At 37.1% G+C, this 26,753-nt stretch overlaps 1 protein-coding gene and 1 non-coding gene across 3 annotated transcripts in view; both read left to right on the top strand.

The window, feature by feature from the left end:
- The first annotated feature begins 1,334 nt into the window (after positions 1-1,334).
- Positions 1,335-26,753, top strand: part of CLPX (caseinolytic mitochondrial matrix peptidase chaperone subunit X) — a 41,700-nt gene continuing 16,281 nt past the window's right edge. Inside the window, exons 1-7 of one of the 2 annotated variants that reach the window (XM_058294352.1) lie at positions 1,407-1,799; positions 5,940-5,975; positions 11,099-11,259; positions 12,168-12,285; positions 21,326-21,480; positions 23,083-23,242; positions 25,098-25,139. In XM_058294352.1, the coding sequence (XP_058150335.1) occupies positions 1,721-1,799; positions 5,940-5,975; positions 11,099-11,259; positions 12,168-12,285; positions 21,326-21,480; positions 23,083-23,242; positions 25,098-25,139 (751 nt within the window). In that variant the 5' untranslated portion in view covers positions 1,407-1,720. Of the gene's footprint in view, positions 1,800-5,939; positions 5,976-11,098; positions 11,260-12,167; positions 12,286-21,325; positions 21,481-23,082; positions 23,243-25,097; positions 25,140-26,753 lie in introns of both variants that reach the window. The other variant, XM_058294353.1, reaches the window with a different exon arrangement.
- On the top strand, positions 3,410-3,550 carry LOC111763437 (U4 spliceosomal RNA). Its single transcript, XR_002796314.2, has one exon. It is a non-coding gene; the product is annotated as a U4 spliceosomal RNA (small nuclear RNA).

The following is a 26,753-nucleotide window of genomic DNA, read 5'->3' as shown; positions in this document are numbered from 1 at the left end:
GCTTCATAGCTATCTATAGATTTTAGCAAAATAACTTTTTCCCCCTGTAATTTGAAGGAAATGTACACCTAATTGAAATAGAAGTCAGGGATGAGATAGTTGTTAGGATCATGTGACCCCCTTGGCTCATTTCTAAAAGAAGGAGCTCCTCCTAGAATCCATAATTTTCAAATACTGAAAGCAAAAGAACCCTATTTTCAAACAAAACTCCAATAAATTAAAGATAAAAGCAGAGCTGTCCTGGTTGATGGAGTGGGGCAGGGAGCAGGGGAATGACATCATCTTGGCTCTCTCCCCCTTGGCCTCCCCATCTCCCACCAACAATGAACTGTGACTTCCAAGGGTTTCTAAGAACACGGTTTGAAAAACACTGGACTGAAGGAACTTCAGAATTTCTCTTCTCTCAAAATTCTATTAATGGAGGCAGCTGAGGAAGGCCCGAGTCTTAAAACCTGGGCTTTTTTCTGGTCTCTGCTACTTTAAACTGATGGGACTGCTGGAACTCAGTTCCCCAAGAGGGAGAAAAGTGTGGCCTAGTCCAAGGCCAGGTGCCCCTTCCACAGATAGACCCAGAGGACTAGAGGCCAGTTTTCTGATTGTGGAGGACCAAATGACTTGTGTGGTCTGCCTTGCTTCCCCTTCCCTCTCCCTGTTACGGCTCAGAACTTAAAAGAACCCAAGCTCATCTGGTAATTTTTCTGGGATTCAGAGCTGATAATAACATGGGAGTAAATATTCAAGTCTGGAGCCAAACCAGATGGGAGAGGAGTCTGAATCATTTGTCACCACCCTCCATCTTGTACCTCAACCACGCAGAGGAAGCAGCCCTGCAGTTAAAGAACTCAAAGGAAAACTGAAGAGTGTTTAAAGGGACTATTTACAAAGGATTAAGGGGACAAAGGCCTGTAAAGCACCCAGGGACTAGCAACTAGGCCTGAAAGAGGAAGGAGAGAGAAGTCAACACCCAATACTTGTTGCATGTTAATCTCCACAACTTGGAAAATCTTGGTAAAAATATAATTTCCATGTTACAGATAGGGAAACTAAACGTAAGGAGAGGATAAGAGAAGGAACACAGGATGTGGAATCCACCAGGTTAAATAAATTAGTAAACCTGAAGGGCCCGGGGGCGGCCGAGTCATATGAAGACTCCCCGGAACTGACCAAACTACCGGCCTCACTTTGACCTTCCCCTCCACCAACCGACAAAAATAACCGGAAGAAGCCCAAATACGACTGGTTTGGGAGACTACAACTCCCAGCACGCACCTCTCAGTCTCTCCTGCAAACCTTTTAACTCAAGAGTTAAAGAACCTCTGGCAGAATTGCACGTCGGGACCTGTAGTACCCCAAGTTAGGGGAGGATGCCGCCTTAGCGCGCTTATTGGCGCTCAGGTCACCGCCCCCTTCCACTTGCCTCACGTCGGTGTCTCACGCACGCACTAGCGGCGCGTACCCACGCCCCTCCACGGGCTGAGGACGCACGCTCCCCGGCGTGCGCACGCTCCCCGGTCGTGGGCGGGGGTGGGGGGAGGAGGCGAGGGAGGGGGCTTGGGTGTCTACTCTAGTGAGTAGACCTCGGTGGGGCACGAGGAGCGCAGCGGGCCTAGGGCCGGCAGGGGAACCCAGGACCAAGCCAGCGTGACCAGCAAGTAGGAGCCGGGCTGTTAAGACCCAAAAGGGCAGACGGGGCGCTAAGCCCCAGCTAGGCGCCGCGGAGATGTCCGCCTGCGGCGCTTGTAGTTGCGGCACAGTCGCCGCGCGGTTCATCACCTCCTCGCTCGCCTCCGCGCAGAGAGGTAATGAAGTAGTCCCTCGCCTGATCCCTGGGTTCTGGGGTAGCTGGGCCGGCTGACGGTGGAGATCCCGGGGAGAGCTCGAGTCCTACCCACGCCAGGAGTGTGAGGGGATGCGGGGGGTTTCTCCTGGCATCCCTACTTTTCCCTTAGGATGGGACTTTACCAATCTCTGGAGCAGCTGTTTACCAAATTTGAAGGAAACCCCTGTGCTGGCCGCCCGCGCGCCGGCAGGCCGCCTGGCTTTGCGGCCGGATTGTGGCCCGTTCGCAGAAACCCTGCAAGAGGCACAAAATACTCCTTTCTTTAAAAAGTGGCCCCAGAACTTGTTCGAGCGTCGCCGAGGACTGCCGCCTGGCTCGGCTGCGACTCCTTGTCCGGCGGCCGCCCGGGTACCCCTTGGGCCCATCGAGGGGTTCTCCGAGGGGCTCGGGTGAGGGACTGTCGTTTGTCGGGGTTTCCCAGGGCCGCGGGGCTCCGAGCCTGCTGTCCCCGACGCGGGCCTCCTAAGGCCCGCGGTGCCACTGTCATTGTGCGGTCGCTGACACCGGGACATAAACAGAACTCAACACCTAGCGCCTGGGAGATTGGGGAAACTCCCGCAGGAACTCTTTTTGAAGTATTTAAATATGTCAGCAGTAGTTTGCCAGCTTTCCCAACTTGACAGTTCGTGTTAATTTCTGAAGGGTGGTGTTCGTTTATCTTTCCTCTCTGTTTGTCAGGAGCTGTGAAAGAATGACACCCCAGCCAAGAGATTCCGGAAAAGAAACCATTTCTCTTTTCCCCAACTGTATGAATATTAGACTCTGAAGCTAGATTCTGTTCTAAACACTAATTTATAGACAAATTCGTTTTGTTTTTACTTTCCAGTTTATGACCCTTGCATTAAAAAAAAGCCCTCTTTTACTAGTTTTTAGATTATAATATACTTAAACCGTTTACTAAATGTCTATATTCTTAGTCGTATTTACTTTACAGGGAGAGATTAAATGAAAGAATGTGTGTAGAAGCATTTTGTAAAATGACACATAAATGTAAGGTAGTCAATATAGTCCTAAGGCATTGTTAAGCCTCAACAAGTAGATATCCCTATTCCAGAAATTTGATTTGCCAACACTGGAAAATGACAGATTCATTTATTTAACAAATAGTTGTCCCAGGACCTGCTATGCGTGTACCATTTGTGTTGGAGGTAGAGTGGTGAAGAAAGCCTCACAAGTTTAAAATCTAGTTGAGTAGACAAGCAGTAAGCAAGTAAAGGAATAATACAGTTTCTAGGAGTGGATAAAGTATGTATATGTTCTTTTAGCAGGCAAGACTTCTTTGAGAAAGTTCTTGATCCTTTTCAGTCAAAAGAACCTGAAAACTATGAATTATAGGAGATAATTTTTTTCTTTGCAACACAACCACTATTAAAAAAAATTAAAAGCAGCTATCATGAGGTAAATCACAAAGTAATGGCTTATTTAAGAATTACTATTTATTTGTATATCTAGCAATATAAATTTGCCAGAGGTTTTCAGAAATACATTACTAATGTTTTCACTGTAAAGATATAAATTAAGCTTCAAATATGAGACAGCACCCAATCTCGTTATAGAAATTCATATTTTAGCTTTGTGCAGTGGCAGTATCGTAGCCAGTGAGGTTCATCCAAGGCACGATTATTGCTAATTGAAAACTTTTCCCAATATCCGGCCATGAGGACTTGAAATATAGTTGGCTTTGGCAGTTGTTGACAGTCTCTTTGGAGAATAGAAGAAAAAATAAAAGATTTAAAAAGAAAAAAGTAAAAAAAGTTCATATTTTTACGTGACAGTGAAATGACAAGTGATTTTCACCTTCATTTAAGAGTTTTCCAAACCTTGTTTACATAAAATATTTATTTTCTATAGTAGAAACACCAAAACATGCATAAGTGTATAAGAGGTAAACTGCCAGGAAAGGTAATTTTTTTTTTTAGATTTATTATTATTTATTTATTTCCACCCCCACCACCACCACTTGCTCACTGTCTGCTCTCTGTGTCTGTTCGTTGCATGTCTTCTGTGTCTGCTTTTCTCTCTTTGTTGTGTCATCTGGCTGTGCCAGCTCTCCGCAGGTGTGGGCAAGCTTGCCTTTACAAGGAAGCCCTGGGACAGGAACCCAGGGCCTCCCATATGGTAGTCCAGAGCCCAATTGATTGAGCTACATCCACTTCCCAGGAAAGGTTTTTGTTTTTGTTTTTTTTTAAAAGATTTATTTATTTATTTAATTCCCCTCCCCTCCCTTCCCCTCCCCCGGTTGTCTGTTTTCTGAGTCTTTTTGCTGCGTCTTGTTTCTTTGTCCGCTTCTGTTGTCGTCAGCGGCAGGGCAAGTGTGGGCGGCGCCATTCCTGGGCAGGCTGCACTTTCTTTCGCGCTGGGCGGCTCTCCTTACGGGTGCACTCCTTGCGCGTGGGGCTCCCCTACACGGGGGACACCCCTGCGTGGCAGGGCACTCCTTGCGCGCATCAGCACCGCGCATGGGCCAGCTCCACACCAGTCTTGGAGGCCCGGGGTTTGAACCGCGGACCTCCCATGTGGTAGACGGACGCCCTAACCACTGGGCCAAAGTCCGTTTCCCAGGAAAGGTTATTTTTAATTAAGATTCTGGGAAAGAGGACAAGAGGGAAAATACAAAGAATAATAAATAGCTTTGGCTAGTTTATTATTCTTATAAACAGCAGAGTTAGTGTCATTAAAATAATCTAACAAGGAATTGTGGGGGAATTTCCTATAAAGTGAATTAAGAACAGAAGGGGAGATTTCAGAGCTCCTCAACAGTACAGTGCTATTCTCGCTTCCCATGGGCCATTTTAAGAACTATAAACAGTAGTTTGAAAAATAATCACGGTAAATTGTTATAGTAGATAATGGATGTCCCCCCTCTCCCCATGGGCTATGTCTATCCAATTTTAATGTTTTCCCTCACTAATTAATCTCTTTGAATCTGAAATATAGTTAAGTAGAAATTTAAAGAATCTTTTTCTTACCAGAATTATTAGTGTTTCTCAATTTTGATGTATGTTTTTTTAAATGTTCTTTGAACATATAGAGATCAATTTGCATTCTAAATGTAGGCAAAGTGCTTAATTCTGTTTTAAAATCTGAATGACAATTTTTGATCTGAATTTGGTTATCAGAATTGTGGAATCACATGTAACTCACTTGATTTCTAGCTGCCTTTCTTTCTTATCTGTTCAAGGGGTAGCCTCACGAAGGTCTAAATGAAGACATGAAGAGGTTCAGACATGTTTACTTCCATAATTTTCATGGTAGTTACATAATACCTACCTTAACAATTCTCCACCAAATTCTAATTCTCTTTTTGTAGCTAAATATAATGCAAATTCAATAAAGCAAAATGAGTAAATGATAAAACATCTTTATTTCCGGCCTTGCAAACCATTTCTTTAAACAATGTTTTTGGCATATTCATTTTCAGACCATCAGGCAAACCTTAGTGAAAACCCATCAGCCATTTTAAAACATAGTGAAAACTATCATAGGAGAGGATTATTTTTCTTTTTAAAGAAGTATTCATATTTCATGAAACAATAACTTAGCATAAAATGAAAATTTGGAATGAAGAGAAACAATAAGCAACTACAAAGTTGCCAATATTGTTTGTGAATTTTTGTTGACATTTTTCCCAAATAGTAATGGAGGTTAGAATCGAAGTATTACACTGAACATTTAATTTGATTTGCTGTTTCATTGATTGTTGTACACTTAAATATTGTAATTTTTTCACCAAATAGATAATTTTTAATTAGTTCTTCCCCTATATTTCTAAAATATAAAAAGTTGAATAAACTACTTGTGTACTTCTTAATAGCCCTAATATGAATGTACCTTACTCTGAGATTTCTTCATAAGAGCAGATGACTCTGAAACTCAGAAAATAGAGCTACCTGTATGACAAAAATTTTGTAAATAGTTTAGCCTTTAACTTTTAGCATTGATGCCAAGTAGCAGAAAGTAGCTGTATTTGTATGACAAAAGTTTTGTTAAGAGTTTAACTTTTAACTGTCTTTTATCATTGTGGCCAAGTAGTCTTGCAAAATATACATGAAATACTTCCATACTTACCCCCCTTCCCCTTTTATTTTTTGTCTTTCAGGGGTTCTTCGCTTGGAATTCATGGATAGAATTGAGGGTCTGTGAACTTTATTTTCACTAACCTCTAACTGAAAGACAGCATTTCCTTTAATTATGAATGTAGGCAATCAACTGCAGTAGTTTTATCAGTATCTGTTAATTTGTCACCATTCAAAATCACAGATATTTGATATCACATTACGGTTGTTGCTAACTCAAAATATTGTTTATACTTTACTTGAAATTATGTTAGTTTTAGAATGGCTGTTAGAACTTTAGTTTGTTTAAAAAGGATATTTAAAATGTTTTGAAAATATTCCAGTGTAATTTTTCTTTGTTATATTGTATCTTATTTTTTATACAGTTAAACACATTCTGAGAAGAAGTGCATCCATCGATAGGTTTCACTAAACTGCCAAAGGGGTTCATGGTACAAAAGGGGTTTTTAAAAAAAACCATAACTTGCTGCTAGTTAGTTTGCTGCAATGATTTATATTTTCTGTGAAGATTTTATAAGATTATTAAATGACTAGTCATTTTTGTTCAGTGCAGTGGTTTTAAAAGTGTGGTGCATAGTACAGCAGCATCAACATCACCTGGCACTTGTTAGAAATGTATTTTTGAGTCCCACTCCAGACCTGAATCTGATCTAGGGAAGAGCCCTGCATTCTGAATTTAACAAGCTTGATATGATGTATACTCAGATTTGAGAACCACTTGTTTAGTAGTTACGGCATCTTGCTGGAACAGCTCATAGATTGCAAGACATTAAAACATACTACAGTGTCATACCACCAGGCCCAGCAAAGAAATATATATATTTTTTTAAAGATTTATTTTTATTTATTTAATTCCCCTCCCCTTCCCCGGTTGTCTGTTTTCTGTGTCTTTTTTTGCTGCGTCTTGTTTCTTTGTCCGCTTCTGTTGTCGTCAGTGGCACGGGAAGTGTGGGCGGCGCCATTCCTCGGCAAGCTGCTCCCTCCTTCGCGCTGGGCGGCTCTCCTTATGGGTGCACTCCTTGCGCGTGGGGCTCCCCTACGCGGGGGACACCCCTGTGTAGCACAGCACTCCTTGCGCGCATCAGCACTGCGCATGGGCCAGCTCCACACGGGTCAAGGAGGCCCGGGGCTTGAACCGCGGACCTCCCATGTGGTAGACGGACGCCCTAACCACTGGGCCAAAGTCCGTTTCCCAAAATTATTAAATTCAGAAGTTTAAATCACATGAGCATGGTTATCAGAAAATATTTTCTGTGGTGTCTTTATGATTACACTGATATTATATGTTACTTGAAAAGTTTTTTAAGGTGATGGTCTTATTTTTCTGTTCAAATAAACTTTAAAAGGATCATGTTCAGGGAAGCGGATGTGGCTCCAGTGATAAGGCCTCCGCCTACCATTTTGGAGGACCCAGGTTTGATCCCTGGGACCTCCTGGTGAAAAAGAAGAAGAGAAAGTGTGCCTGCATGGTGAGCCAGTGCCCATGTGGCGAGCCAAGTACCCATGTGGGTGCCTGCATGGCAAACCGAGTGCCCATAGGGGTTCCCGCGTGGTGAGCTGAGTGCCCACGTGAGTGCCTACGTGATGAGGCGAGTGCCTGCAGTGAACCATGTGCCCATGGGAGTGCCCATGTGGTGAGCCAGTGCCTGCATGGCAAGCCGAGTACCTCTGTGGTGAGCCAGTGCCTGTGCAAGTGAGTCATGCAGCAAGATGGTGATGGGACAAAAGAGAGACAAAGGGGAGAGTCAAGGTGAAGTGCAGCAGAGACCAGGAACTGAGGTGGCACAGTCAACAGGGAACATCTCTCCACATCAGAGGTCCCTGGGATTGAATCCCGGTGAATCCTAGAGGAGAAAGATGAGAAGACAAAAAAGAGTAATAGATTCAGAAGATCACACAGTGAATGGGCACAGACAGCAAAAAACAAAACGGGGAGGGGAAGGGGAAAAAAGGATCACATTCATAATTTTTATTTCTCTTAAATTCCTGAAGGTAAATTCCTTTCAGTTTACTTTCTAATAACATTAGATATAGTAAATTATTTAATACTTTTTTTTTTAGGAGGTACCAGGGATTGAACCTGGAACCTCATACATTTCCTTTTCAGTTTGCTTTCTAATAACATTAGATATAGTAGATTTTTTAGTACTTTTTTTTTTAGGAGGAACCAGGGATTGAACCTGGAACCTCATACATGCAAAGCAGTTGCTTATTCACTGAGCTACACTGCTCTGCTGTTTAGTACCTTTTTTTTTTTTTAAAAGATTTAATTTAGTTCTTCCCCCATCCTCATTTTTGTACCTGCTGTCTGCTGTCTGCGTCCATTCGCTGTGTGTTCTGTATCTGCTTGTCTTCTCTTTAGGCAGCACTGGGAACTGATCCTGGCACCTTCCAGAGTGGGAGAGAGGCACTCAATCTCTTGCACCACCTCAGCTTCCTGGTCTGTTGCATCTCATTGTCTTACTGTCTCTCTTCTATGTCTCTTTTTGTTGTGTCATCATTTTTTTTTTTTTAAGATTTATTTTTTATTTATTTCTCTCCCCTTTCCCACCCCACCCCCAGTTGTCTGCTCTCTCTGTCCATTCACTGTGTGTTCTTCCGTGACCACTTCTTCCTTATCAGTGGCACCAGGAGTCTTGTGTTTCTTTCTTTTGCGTCATCTTGTGTCAGCTCTCCATGTGTGCGGCGCCATTCCTGGGCAGGCTGCACTTTCTTTCGCGCTGGGCGGCTCTCCTTATGGGGTGTACTCCTTGTGCTTGGGGCTCTCCTACATGGGGGACACCCCTGCGTGGCAGGGCACTCCTTGCACGCATCAGCACTGCACGTGGGCCAGCTCCGTACGGGTCAAGGAGTCCCAGGGTTTGAACCGAGGACCTCCTATGTGGTAGGCAGCTGCCCTATCCATTGGGCCACGTCTGTTTCCCATTGTTGTGTCATCTTGCTGCACCAGCTCTTCATGCAGGCCAGCACTCCCACACAGGCCAGCTCTCCACGTGGTCCAGCTTGCCTTCACTAGAAGGCCCCAGTAATTGAATCCTGGACCTCCTATATGGTAGATGGGGACCCAGTCACTTCAGCTGCATCTGTTCCCTGTTTAATACTATTTTAAATTATATATTTTACTGTAAAGTAATGGGAAATGATACACTGTGTGGTGCTTCAAAGTTAAATTTTGCTCTGAACATCCAAATAGGCTCACCTAAGGATTATTACAGTTTTCTCTGAGTATATCATAATAGTTCAATTTTAAAGTTATACTTGTTACATAGATTAACCAATAGTTATTGTGCTGCCTCTCTTAGGCTTGTATTTATTAACTTATGGGCATTTCAAACAAAACATACAAAAAAGAAAGAATGAATGAAACTCTATATACCCAATACCCAGCCTCAACAGCCATTAACTTCCTGCATTCTTTTTTTAAAAATAATTTTATTACTTTGTGCTTTTTTTTTTTTTTTTTAGGTATCAGAGCCTGGGGATTGAACCCAGGACCTTGCATTTGGGAAGCCAGTGCTCGAGCACTGAGCCACATTGGCTTTCCTGAGTTGGTTTTTTCATTTGTTTTGCTTGTTTGTTTTTGTTCTTTTTAGGAGGCATGGGGAACCAAACCTCGGACCTCCTTTTGGGGAAACAGGCGCTCACCTGCTTGAGCCACATCCACTCCCCACTGTCTGCATTCTTGATTTCACCTGTCCCTTGCCCCACACCCTTCCCCCATTAATTCTTCTAAGTATGCTTTTTAGTTTAACCTAGTCTTTAAATCTATTACTTTTTTGGAAAAACATTAACATTTAGCTTCAAATGAACTAATTACCTTAAATCTCAGTCTAATGATAGAGTGATGGCTGTCCTCATTTCATGCAAAAAAGGGGGAATGTTACCTTGTAGAATGTTTGAAATGTCTTTTGAAAACATTACTTATAATGTTTTCAAATAATTGATATTTAAAATATCAATTTTAAATACTTAAAATAATTGATATTTTTTACTGTTTTCTTATTAAAGTCTATGGTTTAGAGGGACTGGAGTGTTCCAAACCTTTAACTCTTTTTTGGTATTCTTTGTGAATTTACAGAGATGGGATGATTTGGTTCTTATTTGTGTCTTTCCTGAAAAATTTGGCAGATTCATTTTTGTACTTCATGGAACTGGAGTGGATGGCCTAGGGGATAAATAACTAAAGAAACCAGTTCTAAAAGTATGCACAAGCACTTTGGAAATGGAATTAATAAAACCAGTTAGTTACATAACTAAGTGATTGTTTTGAAATTGTTTGAAGGACATAATTTTAAACAACGTATGCATATACATGCATGATCTGCTTTTAAGCCCTAACATGTTTAGCAATAGAACTTTAGAGACTGAGTTTGGGGAATTTTGCAGGAAATAAAATGAAGGCAAAACCAGTTTCTTAAACTTATTTACTTATTAACCTGTTCCTCCCTCATTCCCCCACTGTATTACCTCTTTAACAGCACTCTGGTAAACTGTTTTCTTTCCTTCTTGTTTATTAATATGTGTTAGCTTATGCAAGGCTCTGAGTAGCCCTACAGTCCTGAAATCCATGGAATTTTGTTTCGGAGGACCATTCAACTTATTTTACAGAGAACACTTTTTTTAATTTATTTAATTTTTATTGTGGTGACATATATACAAAATATTTCCCATTTTAAGCACTTTCAAATATATAATTCAGTGGTGTTAATTATACTCACAATGTTGTGCTACCATACCCACCATCCATTGTGGTTAAGCATTAATTCGTGATTCCTAAGCCCAATGCCTGATAATCTGTATTCTGATTTCTGCCTTTGAGTTTGCATGTTCTAATTTCATATGTGATGATATAGTATTATAGCCTTTTTCCTCTACAGGAGGTGGGGCAGATGTTGATCTGTTTATCTCTCAAATTTTGAAAGAGTCATGCATTCTTATGACCTAGGTTATCTTGCCCCACTTCCAAAGGAAGGCTCTGAAAGAAACTTCTTCATTTATTGGAATCTGTCCAAGGCCCAGGCCTGACCTGTCTATGAGAGGGCTTTGGCCTCTGATGTTGTCACCTATTTTTTTTACCTGTATCTATGATTGCTGTGGAAACTATAACTTTTCAGCCTCTTTGGGGTTTTTTGAGGCTTTAAAAATTTGTTGTGTGTACTAACAGATTTTATTTTATTTTCAGGTATTTCTTGTGGTCGTCTTCCTATACCAGTTTTAGGAAGGTTTGGGACCTTTGAGACTCAAATTCTACGTAGAGCTCCTTTTAGAACCTTCTCAGAAACACCAGCTTACTTTGCCTCAAAAGATGGGATAAGTAAAGATGGCTCTGGAGATGGAAATAAGGTCATCATTTTATCTTTATTGGTACCTGTACATATACTTGGATTCTCCCCTTACGTATTTGAATATAATTATAGTACTTGATACCGTTGGTTTATGTTTCATGTAGGAAATATGAAATAAATAAAGTGATATGAAGATTTTATGTAATTTTATTACTTTGTGTTTCAGTTTGAACTATAAAATACTTTTATAAGCATTTCCGTGTAAGGAAGCTTCATTAAATAATCCAAGTAGTGAAATTCGGTTAGGCGAAGCCATCATTTCCTGCTTTCATACAACTCTTAGAGCTCTTGATAGTATAATTCATACTTTATCCTCTACTAAAATCTTGGATTTCTGGTATTAATGTTGGACTCTTATGTAGTTAGCAAGTAGATGGGGACTATGTTGAGTCAGTGAATCATTGTAGATTTTTTTCATTTTGTGAATATGATTAACATTTGAGCTGTTACTGTACACTAGACAAAATCCTAGGCACTTTCATATGTACACATTTAATCCTAACAGTAGCACTCTAAGCAGGCAAAATTATCTCCATTTTAAAAATAAGAGAAGTTAGATTAAAAAATATTGAGTCCTGGCCTGCCATGATAACTCCCAGTTCAATTTCATTAAAATTTAATTTTCAACCTATAGCAACTGTTTTTCCTAGTGCTTATTGAGTCATTGAAAGAAAGCTATTTATTGTACACACTAGCACCTATCATGTGAAAAAATTAGATAAATATATGTTTACTAGAATCGTTTTTGTGATAAATATATGTTTTGGTACCAGTGATAGAGATAAAATTGTTCTATGCTAGAATTAGAAAAATATGATTAAAAACTAAGTTGTTTAATTTATATATAAAGTGGTTGTCCTAAAGTAGTAATTGGCACTGTCTTTTTTTTTTCTTCCACAACATTAGAAATCAGTGAGTGAGGGAAGCAGTAAGAAATCAGGTTCTGGGAATTCTGGGAAAGGTGGAAACCAGTTGCGCTGTCCTAAATGTGGCGACTTGTGCACACATGTAGAGACCTTTGTGTGTAAGTATTGTTTCTTCTAGTGTTTTCCCTACATTTTCCATAAATCTTTAAACTTATAGAAATATGTGAATTATATAAGCCAGAGTTATTTTCTCCTGGGCTTAAACGGTCTTCTCTTTTGTTCACCAGATACTCAAACTCCCCAGCACTGGTAATACTTTACAGTGTGATAATAAGAGATAATTTAAGAAAAATATTGGCTTCTTTATTTTGCTTATGTGTTGGTTTTTTCAGATTTTGAGTTTGTGAGTTTTCATGTATGTGGCCATTGGGCTATAGGAGAGCCAAGGCTTGCTTATCCTGTACTTATTACTACATTCTTTAAGTACTTATTGAGCATCTCATATGGCTGGGAGGTTAGTCATTCAAATTAAAGTATACACCCTCTCACAGTAACCAGGGGAGGTTAGCCCTAAATTCTATTATTCTAAATTCTATATTCTGAAAATAATTAATGATTCAGACAGTAAGGGAGGAAGTAAATTTGTGTAAAATGCAAAGATACTACTACTGATAGTTTAATGAATAACATTTGTTTTTAACAAATTTGATATACTGAAATTCTAGAATCTGAGAACCATTCAATTCATAATGGCAGTGCCACATGAAGCACATTTTAATTTTTTAAATCTCCCATATTTTTTTAACCAGAGAAAGGCATCATCCTTTACAGATCTAAAGAATAGTTTCTCAGAATAGAAGAAGAAACTAACATTTAATGAATATCAAAATAAATAATTTTATCTTCACAACTTCATTTTTGTATGGACAGAGTTCTAAATTTTATAGATGAAGACACTGAGACATAACAACTTTAAGTAATTTATCCATGGTCATACAATGGGGAAATTTGCTGTTCATATATTCTTATCCCTATACATTTTAGGGGTAACTAGCTCCTCTGAGGTTAGCTAAATTTATTTTTCTTTTATACAGTGTTTTCAAACTTGACAGATTCCTAGTCCCTTTCCCTAGAGATTAAGATTCTGTAAACCAAGAGGTGGAGTCCTAGAATCTGTGTATTTAACAATTGAACAAAATATGGAAAACACTCTGTTAGTGCTAGCTGATCAATTGAAGACTAAAGTCTGTTTTCTTTGGGAATTTTAGTTAGGGTCGGGTGTGGGAGAATTTGGAAAGAAAAGTGAAAGAAGTGTACCCACATATTTATAATTTAGTAACCAGACATCTTTGGAACTAGACACTACTAGGCTCAGAAAATAGATAAATGAACCTGGCACTGTTCCTGCCTCTTGGAGCTTTACTGTGCAGGAATAACAGGCCTCAACATGCAATGAGCACTCCTGCATTGGTTTTGCGTTCCCACAATAAGTCTCTCCAGTATCTATCCCTTTTGAATACTAAAGACCTTTGATATCTACTCATTGAAAATTGGGTCATTCTAATACTAAAGAGAGTTTTATGTGATCTCAGGTAATTTTATTTTGTTTGACTCTAGTGTTTGCTTAGTACTAGTTCATAAACATCTTTTTATATGCTTTTTGACTAACAATCTTTTGGATTAGCCTGTTTGGGTACTTTTCTACTTTTTTGTCATTTTTAATAATTTCTCATTGCTTGAAGAATACATGTATATATCCTCCTTTATAAAAAATGTAGAACATTATAGATAAAGCCGAAGTTTCTATAACATCTTCAAAGAACATATAACTTGTAAAAAACATAAATGGCATATTGTTTGTATTTCTAAAAATTACTTTTTTTTGCTCAGCAATGTTTCTGAGAGCTATCTAGGTTGATACATATAAGTCTAATCTTCCTTTTTTTAAAATTTTGAAATAATTTCAAACTTACAGGACAGTTGCAAAAATAATACAAAACCCATACAGAGAATTCCAACATGCCCCCCAATACCCAGATCCATCAATTAAAACATTTTGCCACATTTGCTATTTCATTCTATCAATATATCAACCCATTTATTAGTCCATCTATTTGTCTATTTTTTAAACATTTGAGACTAGATAATATATACCTTGTTCCTTGAAAACATGACATTTACATATATATTTTTTAAAGATTTATTTATTTCTCCTCTCCTCTACCTTGTTGTTTGTGCTCTCTGTGTCCATTCATTGCGCACTGTGTCTGCTCATCTTCTCTTTAGGAGGCACTGGGAACCAAACCCCAGACCTTGTATGTGGGAGAGAGGCACTCAATTCCTTAAGCCACCTCCACTCCCTGCTCTGTTGTGTCTCTCATTGTATTTCCTCTTTGTGTCTCCTTAATTGGGTCATCTTGTGTCAGCTTGCTGCACCAGCCCATCATGCCAGTTTGCTATCCTGCTCGTCTTTTCTAAGAGGCACCAGGAACTGAACCCAGGACCTTTCATGTGCTAGGCAGGCACCCAAATGCTTGAGCCACATCCACTTCCCTATATGTCTGTTTTGTTAACAAAATTTTCACTTTTGTAACCACCTTAAACAGTTATCAAGTTCAATACCTTTAACATTGACATGAAGTTTACCATCTTTACTTTTCCCATGTTTCCATATATCCCAATAATGTTCTTTTGTCCTTTTTCTCCTCCAGTCAAGATCATATAGTGCATTTAGTTGTCATTCTCTTTAATTGCTTTTTTTAAAATACCCATTCCTGAGTATCATCTCCTTAATTTTATTTATTTATTTGTTTTTATTCATTCCCCCCTTGTGGCTTGTTCCTTTCTTTGCTGTCTCTTTTCTTTGTCCATTCGCTGCACATTTTTTCTGTATCTGCTTGTCTCCCTTTGTTGTGTCATCTTGCTGCTCCAGCTTTGCGGCGCACAGGCCATCAGCTCTCCACGGCACGCAGGCCAGCTTGCTTTCACAAGGAGGCCTTGGGACACGAACCCAGGGCCTCCCGTATGGTAGACGGGAGCCCAACTGATTGAGCCACAGCCGCTTCCCTCTTTAATTGCTTTTTTTAAAAACTGTGGAAACATATACAACATAAACTTTCCCATTTCAGCCACTCCCAAGTATTCATTGGGATTAGTCACATTCACAATGTTGTGCTACCCTCACTATCATCCATTACCAGAATTTTCCCATCACCCCAAACAGAAACCCTACACCCATTATGGATTAACTCCCCATACCCTCACCCCTCCAGCCCTTGTAACCTGTACTTTACTTTCTGTTTCCATGTGTTTGCATTTTCTAGCAATTTCATATGCATGGACTCATAGAGTCTTTGTTCTATTGTGTCTGACTTATTTCACTCCATATGTCTTCATAGTACTTTTTTTTTTAAAGATTTATTTTATTTTTACTTTATTATTTATTTCACTTTATCCCTCTCATCTCCCAGATGGTTCTCTTGTCTGTCTGCTCATTGTTTGCTCACCTTCTCCAGGAGGCACCAGGAACTAAACCCAGGACCTCCCATATGGGAGGTGAATGCCCAACAGGCTGAGCCACATCTGCTCCCTGTTTTCTGCAGTGTCTGCTGGCTTCTGCTCATTTAGGCATCTGCTCATTGTTGTAGGGCATGGGCATTTAGCTCTGGTTGCGGCAGCACACAGCATCTAATTCTCATTGCAGTGGGTGCAGGCGTCTGCTTCTCTTTTTCAGGAGGCACTGGGACCCAAACCCAGGACCTCCCATTTGGTAGGCAGGTGCCCAGCTGTTTGAGCCATATCTGCTTCCCAGTACTTTTCTTTTTTTAAACATATTTTTATTTTTTGTTGAGATAAAATTCATACCATGCAATTCACCTTTTCAAAGTATACAATTTAGTGTGTTTTAGTGTATTCACCAAGTTGTACAACCATTACTACTATATAATTCCAGAACGTTTTCATCACCCCAAAAAGAAGCCCCATGCCCATTAGCAGTTACTCCCCACCTACCTACTTCTAGCCCTTAGTAGCCATTAATCTACTTCCTGTCTCTATAGAATTGTCTATGCTAAACATTTCATATACATGGAATTATACAATAGGTGGTATTTTGTGTTCTGGTTTCATTTACTTACCATAATGTTTTCAAGGTTCATCCATGTTGTAGCTATCCCACTACTTAAATCCCTTTTATGATTTAATAATATTCCATTTATCAGTTGATGGATTTGAGTTATTTTCCGTTTCAGCTATTATGAATAATGCTGCTTTTTGAGGAACTGCCAAACTGTTTTCCAAAGTGGCTGCACCATTTTACATTCCCCTTAGTAATGAAGGAGGGTTCCAATTTCTCCACATCCTATATAACACTTCTTATTTGTCTTTTCAGTTATAGCCATTCTAGTGGGTATAAAGTGGTATCTCATTGTGTGTGTTTTAAAATTCTTATTGTGGTAATATATTTATAACAAAATTTCTCATTTTAGCCATTTTAAGTGTACAATTCATGGTGTTTATTACATTCACAATATTGTGCTATCATCTCCATGCATTACAAAAGCTTTTTCAACACCCGACAGAAACTCTGTACCCCTTAAGTAATAATTCCCCATTCACCTCTACCCCTAGCCTCTGATAACCTGTGTTCTACTTTTTATCTCTATTAGTTGGCTTATTCAGGATATTTCATATAAGCAGAATCATACAGTATATGGTGTTTTGTGTCTGGTTTATTTCACTCAGCATAATGTTTTTCAAGGTTCTTCCATGTTGTAGTACATATCATTACTTTATCCCTTTTTATGACAGAAATAATGTTCCATTATATGTATATACCATGTTTTGTTTATCCATTTCTCTGTTGCTGGACACTTAAGAGTTTTTCCACCTTTTTACTATTGTGAATAATGCTGCTCTGAATATTCATATACAAATATCTGTTTGAATCCCTGTTTTCAATTCTTTTGGATATATCCCTAGAGGTGATAATTCTATGTTTAACTTTTTGAGGAATCACCAAACTGTTTTCCATAGCATTGCAACCATTTTTACATTTTTACATTTCTGCTGATAATGGACAAGGGTCCCAGTTTCTCCACACCCTCCCTAACACTTATTTTCCATTTTAAAAATAATAACCATTCTAGTGCATTTCCCTAATCACTAATAATGTTGAAAATACTTTAACTACTTATTGGCCATTTGCATGTCTTTGAGAAATGTCAATTTAAATCTTTTGCTTATTTTTAAATTAGATTGTGTTTTTTTTTTATTGTTGAGTTGCAAGAGTTCTTTATACATTCTGGATAGTAGATAGACCCTTATCAGATCTGTGGCTTGCAAATATATTCTCCCATTCTGTGGATAGTTCTTTCCTTTTAAATTCTGTGTAGCTGGAGTCAGCAAACTTTTATTGTACAGGACCAGATAGTAAGTATTTTAAGTTTTGTGGGCCATATGTTCTCTGTTATAACTATTCTGTTTTACCATTATACTGCAAAAGCAGTTCCAGACAATGTAAATGAATGAGTGTGGCTGTGTTCAAAAGAAAACCGAAAAACAACTTTATGGACACTGAAATTTGAATTTCATTATTTTTTTCCCAACTATTTCAAAACATAACCATTCTTAGCTAATGGGCCGTAGCAGTTTGATATTATTGACGAAGTCCAAAAAGAAATATTGGATTATGTTTATAATCTGATCTGTACCTGGGCATCATTGAGTTATGATTAGGGTATTGATTCCCCACACCTTGGTGGGTGGGGACTCACAGATAAAAGGCGTGGCAAAGAACAGAGTTGAGGATTTTCTAATGTTGGAGTTTGATGCTGAAGCCTTAAGCTGGAGCCCCGGGAAGTAAACTCACAGAGGAAAGAGAAGTCAACCCCAAGAAGAAAGGAACTTTGAACCTGGAGAAAAACAAGTCCCAGTAACATAGGAACCCAGAAAGCCTAAACCTTTGCAGACGCTAGCTGCTCAAAATAGACTTTAGTGAGGGAAGTAACTTATGCTTTATGGCCTCGTATCTGTAAGCTCCTACCCCAAATAAATACCCTTTATAAAAACCAACCAATTTCTAGTACTTTGCATCACCACCCCTTGGACTAACTAATACATGGGCCATACCAAAAAAAAGCAGAATTGGGTATAGTTAGCTGACCCCTGCTGTATAGTATTCTATCTTGTAAATATATATCTATATTTTTTAATAGTGGTATTAAAATAGGGTTCTCTTGCTTGACTTTGTGGAAATAAAATACCATTTTATGGGTACCATTATGAATGTATAGAATATCATCAGAAATTGAGGAAATAAGAAATTTCTGATTTTAGGACTGAAATATACTATTGTGGTTTTTTTTGCCCATTAAAACAATAACTTGTTAAATGTATATAATTTCCATAGTTTTATTCAAGGTAGTGCCTTTAGTTTTTATTTTTATTGATACAATACTTTTTAAAGGGTTATTATCCTTATGTGTCTCTTGGAGTAGGGATTGCACTTTTCTGCAGTGGCTTGGAGATTTTATGTTGGACCCTGAAACATTCAGAATCATTTAGAACTTTTATTTAAAGAAATCTCCTAAAAAGGTTTTTACTAAGGTAGTCTTTCTTTTGCATACTATACAACATGTTTAGTGGGGCAGGAATCTGTATAAAGAATATAGGATGCTTGTAGTAATCATTTTAAGGAAAGAGGCTTAGGTAGCTCTTGAATTTAACAAAATTAGATTTTTACCCGTTTTTAGGAATGAAAAATGTGGGTTGCAAATATGTGGGATTTTTTAAAAAACAGTATTTTGAATGATAAAATTGAATCCTTGAACTGGATATATGTTGAACACATTTTGGTATAAAATTGTATTGCATTAAGCAACCCTTCAAAAGTAAGAAAAGAGGGATGGATTTGTTGGTGTTTAATCTCTTTCCCTTTGACCTAATTCCCTTAGAGAAATATTTTGTTCTTGTGTTTTCAGGGAGGACTTTCCTGTCACACAGCCTGAACTAGATCAGAGGCTTCTCTGCCCTTTAATCCTTGCCCCTATTTACTATTAGTGAAAATTGTAAACTGGTGCCTCATTAAAAAAGAAAGGCATTGACTTCATTTTCCCATTGATGGGTAATGTTAATTATATATTTACACTGGTATTATAAAAAGTATGGTGAATAGCTTGATCCTTTTCGTTAAACATTTATAGGTATTCAATAAATAGCATGAATGAGCCTTCTTTACTAGTTGAAAATTTGCTGCTAGAATTTATCCAGTATATATATATATATATATATATATATATATATATATATTTGTCTTTATTCATTGTTTTAATATTACATTTAAAAAAATGAGGTCCCCATATACCCCCACCCCCTCCCCCCACTCCTTCCCCCATAGCAACATTCTCCATCATCATGAGACATTCATTGCATTTGGTGAATACATCTCTGAGCATTGTTGCACCTCATGGTCAGTGGTCCACATCATAACCCACACTCTCCCACATTCCATCCAGTGGGCCATGGGAGGACATACAATGTCTGGTATATATGTCCAGAATATATTTTTGATTGACATTATGTTTAAGAATGGAAATATATAGGTTAAATTAAATCATGAAATTTATATTTTAAATGTGAATCCATTTTTTAAAATTTAAATTACTTTGTAAAGATTTAGGTGTATTTGCCAGTGCAATTTTTCCTGTAATCTATGCATAGGTATTTGTATGTATAAATTTTCATAGTTTTCTTGGTTCTTTTTCTCTGCAGTTCTATTTAGTTGGATTACATAAAGGTAACACAAAAGAAGTATTAGAGAGAAAGAGGGGAAATGACCTTTGGTTTAACAAAGGATATTTTATAGGTGATGCACTAGAATTAAGAAACCTTTTTTTTTTCCATTAAAAAAATCTTTTTGAAGTATATCATTCATACGTGAACATACATAAACAATAAGTATTTAGTAAAAGTTGTGAATTTATGGAATAAGCCTGCATATCATAATACAAGGCTCCTATACATCACCCCACCGCCACCACCTTGCATTGTTCTGAAACATTTGTTACAAACTGTGAAAGAGTGTCATCAAAATATTACAACTAACTATAGCCGGTATCTTACATTTGGTGTTTGGTGTATTTTCCCTCCAGCCCACTTTATTATTAGCACCCTGTATTAGTATTATATGTTAGTTACAGTTCATGAGAGAATGTTCTCTTATTTATTTTGTTAACCACAGTCCACCTTTCTGCCACAGAATTCACTGTTATACAGTCCCATCCTTTGTACAATCCATTTAGTGTATATACTCAGTGGCTCTCATTTTCATCAGTTGTGCTGTCATCACCTCAGTCAATTTTAGAATGTTTTCATTACTCCAAAGGAAAAACCATCCAAAAGAAACCGTTTTTATTCTCATTGTCCTAGTGTTGCCTTTGAAAGCTATATGATTATCTTTAAATCAAATTAGTATCACTGAGAAAGTTGTTACTTTGTTAGTTTCTTAGTGGTTTTTAGGTCTGAGAAATAGGAATTAGTGGAGTAAAGATGTAAGTTAAGATATGAAATAATTGTGTATCTATCTTTACCAAGCCAAGGTTTTTAAAATGCTCATAGGTTTGAGAGTACCTAAAGAATATACCATTTCATATTTTTAGTGATTAAATAGTAGAGTGGAAATAGCTTAGTGGTTGAGCGTGTGCTTTGCATGTATGAGGTCCAGGGTTCAATCCCCAGTACCTCCTAAAAAATAAATAAATAAATAAGGGGGGTGATTAAATAGATTGATCTCTTTTGACTTTTCTGTATGTTTGAAAATTTTTATTTAAAAATATTGGAAAATAGATTAATCTACTTGTATTTTACATTTTTCATAGTTCATCCAAGTATGTCAATAAACTATTACTGAGTATCCCTATAAAATTACCTTTAGTGTATGGGAAGTCAGAAGAATCTCAAACAATCTTTTCTCTTAATTGACATTTATTATAGAATAGAAGAACCTATTGAAAGTTTACTGTCCTTACCTATCTTTATAGTATTCTTAGTGTGTAAAGTAGGCTAATGTTTGTTGTGGCTAGTAGAGTCAAGTGCAAACATACTCTTCATCAAGGGCATAGTTTAATTTACAGTGAGTCTTTATGGGAACTTTGAATTATTTATTTAATTGCCTCTGCTGTCCTTTATCTTCTTTTACAGCCTCCACCCGTTTTGTGAAGTGTGAAAAGTGTCATCATTTTTTTGTTGTGCTATCTGAAGCAGACTCAAAGAAGAGCATAGTTAAAGAACCTGAATCAGCAGCAGAAGCTGTAAAATTGGCATTCCAACAGAAACCACCTCCTCCCCCCAAGAAGGTATAGGTCTTAGCTCAGTCTTATAAGAATTCTGACTTGAAATATTTCATTCCTCTTCTATCCTTCAGTTTATATTGAATCCTAATACTAGTATATAAACATATTTTAAGTTCTTAATACATGCTATATCTGGCTAAATTATTAATTGATATTTGATACTTGGAGTTTACATATGGAGGCCATTGCTTTTTCCATGATATGATTTCTACCCTCAGTAACAATGAAACATGGTTAGATGAATATTAAAATAGTGTTAATACCACATTAACTAAAATAATATCCTTATAATAGACCAGCTATGGATTTATTTTTGTTAGTTTGGGCCCCTAAATAATATGAATCTACAGTTTTCCCCTGAAAATAGCCTTTCTTCTAATAATGTAAACAAGTAATTTTTCTCAGTCACTGTGCCAGGATCCCTGTGTAGGTAGCACTGTGGGTTTTGTGGTATGGGCTCTTTCCATAGGGCAGAGAGTGATTTGGGTCTATAAAACAAGGCAGAGTGTACCACCAGCTCTGTTAGGTACTTGGTGTGTGTTCTCTGAGGACTGGGATCCTTGCCCCCTGGCTGTGTGCCCTCTGTTCTGGCCTTGTTTCAGATGTTTGCACACTTAGAATATTTCTCATCTTCTGTCTCAATGTAGCTTTCTTCTGTTATGCTTAGATCCTAGCATTTGTCCCTACCGTCAGTTGTGCCTTGGCAGATTTAATAATTCATGAGTATGATTTGTGAGAAATGAAGATTTTATAAAACTACATATAAAATAGTCAACAACTGAAGAGTTTGTCATGTAAAAATAATGTAAAAGAAAATATTGTTCTTAAACTTTATATTCTCTACTAATTTGTATCGACTTTAGACATCTAAGTCAAAGTTCTAGAAAATAAATAGGCAATTTAACAGGTCACAGTTCATTTTTATTCACTAAAACCTGAAGGACTTTACTCCATTTTCCATGCTGTTAGTAATACCTGAGTATAGAGTAGAGCTTTAGTTTCTACTAAGTGTAAAAACTTTAGATAAACATTTAGATAAATGAGTTACTTTATAGTTAGTATCTGCGTAAAGCACTAAGTAGTCGTTTGTAGTATTAAATTGCATAGATAGTCGTACTATAATGGCTTTTGATTATATAATGCCTTTTTCTGAAAAGTGTAGTTTTAAAATACCTTATCTTTGTGAAGAATATCATTCATAAGATTGAGAGAGGTGTAGAAATGATTTAATTTAATGAATTACATTAATGATGATGCTTTTAGACCCATGATTATATATGCAGGTATTCTATTCTGAATTATTTTAATACTTTATTTTAAAAATTAGCATCAATAGCATTGTTTATAGAACAGAAACTGGCATAGCACTAGCAGAATACAGTGATACTTCAAGTTAGAGAACAAATGAATTGTATTTTGGTTCATTTTGCATTTAGAGCCTCTGAATCATTACTACAGAATGCATTGTGCTCTTGTCTTTTCATTTTTAATGACAATCTTTGTTAAAATTTAAAACTGTAAGCAAATATGCTCAGTATAGAGCTTTTTAATGTGCATTTTTAGGCTAGTTCATAGTAAATTGTTCATACCTAATCATTTTTTCAGATATATAACTACCTCGATAAGTATGTTGTTGGCCAGTCATTTGCTAAGAAGGTACTTTCAGTTGCTGTGTACAATCATTATAAGAGAATATATAATAATATTCCAGCTAATCTGAGACAACAAGCAGAAGTAGAGAAACAAACATCATTAACACCCAGAGGTTAGTGCTTTTGATAATTAACCAGAATAGAGATTATTATTCTTAGAAGTAATCTTTATTTGTTACTCCTTGCTTTGGTCTTGGTATGCTTTTAGTATGCTGCAGTGTTTTTCTATAGTGCAGGTCACTGCCCATGGGTGGATCATGAACTAATTTTGATAGGTTGCCCACAAAAATGTAATAAATGAAGATAGGTAATATCAGAGTACATTAATTTGTAGTTAAGTATTGTTTCTTGAAATTTTTGTTTTCAGTTATATGTGCATGAGTACTGAATCACAGAGTAAAATATATTTCTTATTAAGAAGAACGCTTTTTTGCCACTTGAGTAGAGAGTGACAAGTCACCTTTGAATTATAGACTCAACCATAACCATTTCCCAATGAACAGAACACTAGTGCTAGTACTACTCTTAGATCTTCTCTTTTGGGTTCAGGATACAGAATTTTATTTGCCTAAGTCAGTTATGTGGAAATGGTAACTGTTGCACAGCATATCCAGTACTCTGCTCTTTGGGCCCCAGCTGTGAAGTTCAAGGATAAGGGCAAATTTGTAAAATTACTCAATGTACAATTCCTGTTAGTGATAGATTCTGGTATACCACTATACTGTGTATCTCACCTTATCATGGACAATAATGTGTATTATATTGTAGAATGATTTTATTTAAAATAAGACTAAAGTAAAATGTAAATATTTAATATTTTGTTGGCCAGAGAACCCTGGTTTCTGATTTAAGGCTACAATCCATCATTTTAAGTCCTTTTAGCTATCGCTTTACACTTTGAGGACATTCTGCTAAATACAACCTATTAAATTTATAAATCTCAACATTCATTGGTTACTTTTAGTATCTATTAATAATTAATTTCAATGAAGACATTTTTTGACCTTACTACAAAATGGTTATGTAGTGTATCAATTACTTTATTTTTAGAAAGGGTAGTCATAATAACTAATGGAGGACAGAATCTACATTTCTATAAGGTCCAAAAAGCACTGTGAATTCATGAAACAAAATAATTTTTTTCTGATTCATCCTGTCAGCAAATCTGTTTACTCTAGGTATTAGAAGAGCAAATGCTTATATGGTATTTATGGTGTGAAGGGTTTTTTTATTTTTTGTTTTTTAGAAGATTTATTTATTTATTTATTTCTCTCCCCTTCCCCCGCCCCACCCCGGTTGTCTGTTCTCTGTGTCTATTTGCTGCGTCTTCTTCGTTGTCTTCTTTGTCCGCTTCTGTTGTCAGTGGCACAGGAATCTGTGTTTCTTTTTGTTGTGTCATCTTGTGTCAGCTCTCCGTATGGGTGGCACCATTCTTAGGCAGGCTGCACTTTCTTTCACGCTGGGTGGCTCTCCTTACGGGGCGTACTCCTTGCATGTGGGGCTCCCCTACACGGGGGACACCCCTGCGTGGCAGGGCACTCTTTTGCGCACATCAGCACTGCACATGGGCCAGCTCCACATGGGTCAAGGAGGCCCGGGGTTTGAACCATGGACCTCCCATGTGGTAGATGGACGCCCTAACCACTGGGCCAAGTCTGCTTCCCTGGTGTGAAGAGTTTTAACTCTTATTTTATTGAAGTTAAATTATTGCTGTTTTCTTAAAATAGATAAATTTGTATTCAACAAGGTGAATATTAGCAACTGCACAGCCAACATTGAGCTTTTTAAAAGAATATATAGAAAAAGTGAAGCAATAGATTCTTACATAATATGAAAAGCTGAAAAAATAGCTAATGAATACATCCCTTTAATATATTTGCAAAGGACAGGAAGTTACTCCTTGTTTATTCTCTCCAACTATTTAGATATGTAATATTTTCATGTTGCCATTTTCATCTTCTCTGTTAGAGTTGGAAATAAGAAGACGGGAGGATGAATACAGATTTACAAGTAAGTGACCTCTCCTTGGTCCTCCTCATTCTTTTTCTATTTTTTTATTTTATTTTTATTATTTTAGGAGGTACTGGGGATTGAACCTGAGACCTCATATGTGAGAAGCAGGCACTCAACCATTGAGCTACATCCGCCCTCCCTCATTCTTTTTGAGATTGACCTCAGTGAAGTATGTCAGCAGTAGTAATGGTAGACATGTTTTTGCATGTATATTACCAAGAATGATATATATTGTCTAAATGTTTATCATACACAGTATATATAAGTTTGGAAAGATTACATAGAGAAATATAGAGTATTATGTATGGTGTTTCTCTATAGATATAGACCTACTTATTAACAGGAGTTGTATTTTTAAAAATGACTAAAAAATGAGCGTTGAGAATATAACTCTGACATGAGATTTATCCCATGTAATAAAATATCTCTAGTTATTTTTAAATTGTATGGGAATTCAGTACTATGCATAGTAAAATTAAATGCATAAATGCAGTAAAATTAGTTATATATAAGAATGTAAGATCTAAATAATAAACTTTAAGTACATGTTTAGTTTACATTTTATTATCCAGAAATATAATCAAATATACAGTAAATGCACTACTCATAAATTTAGGCTGATTATTGGTGAAACTTGTATGAATTAGAAAAGAAAAAAGTCGGTAGTGAATATTTTGAAAGAAATGTGTAATATTTGTAATGATTTAGAATAATTTAAATGTTAACAAGTAACAATATTTTTAAACTTAGGTTGAAAGTAATTTGTAATTATATTGATTAGCTTGGAAGTAAATATTTTGAATGCTTAAATAAGAATTTATTGTCACAAACAATTAATTTTCTCCTAGGTAGGGTTTTAGTTTCTAAGGTTAGGCCATTATGACAAAATCATATATAATCAAAATTATTCTTGGAAATCTCTTTGGAAGTCACGTTAGACTTGCTATTAGTAAGAATGATATAAGTGGTTTTTTCCTCTGTCGTAACAATGTTATTTCTTAGATGAAGCACCATGTCAGATAGTTGGCTTGCATTTAAGGGTTATGCTGTATGAATAATTGAACACTAGAAAAATAGCAGTAATAATAGCAAATTCTGCTGTGGCACTTGTAGAACTATTACCAAGCACTGTTCCAAGCATTTTTAATATATTAATTCATTTAATATTTCCCAAACCCTGTGAAAGAGGAACTGTTATTTTCACTCCATTTTACAGATGAGAGAACTGAAACACAGAAATTTTAAGTAATTTGCTCAGGGCTACACAGCTGGTGAGCTCCATGTACCTGACCACCATGCTAACCTGTTCTCTCGTAGTCCTTCTCATTGTAAAAAGGTGCTTTACAGTGAGATATGCAGAAACAGAGACTAACTGAAAAAAATAGGAGAGACATATCAAGTTTACTCTGGGACATATACTCATAAAATAGAATGAGAGAATAATCTTAATCTGCTATTTAGTTAAATACATGTAGTGTGAGAGGCCACTGTAATTTTGTTCAAATTATTCCCCAAGTCATTTTTTTCCATTTGAATAGAGCTAAGCTTGAACCAAGCCCCTTCCTATATGGTCACAATTCCTAACTAGATTTTGCTGACATAAAGAAAAAC

Source organism: Dasypus novemcinctus, chromosome 3 (assembly GCF_030445035.2).
Source record: "Dasypus novemcinctus isolate mDasNov1 chromosome 3, mDasNov1.1.hap2, whole genome shotgun sequence".
NCBI classification, from domain to species: domain Eukaryota; kingdom Metazoa; phylum Chordata; class Mammalia; order Cingulata; family Dasypodidae; genus Dasypus; species Dasypus novemcinctus.
The sequence above is the reverse complement of the archived record's forward strand: the minus strand, read 5'-3'. Positions and strand labels throughout refer to the sequence as shown.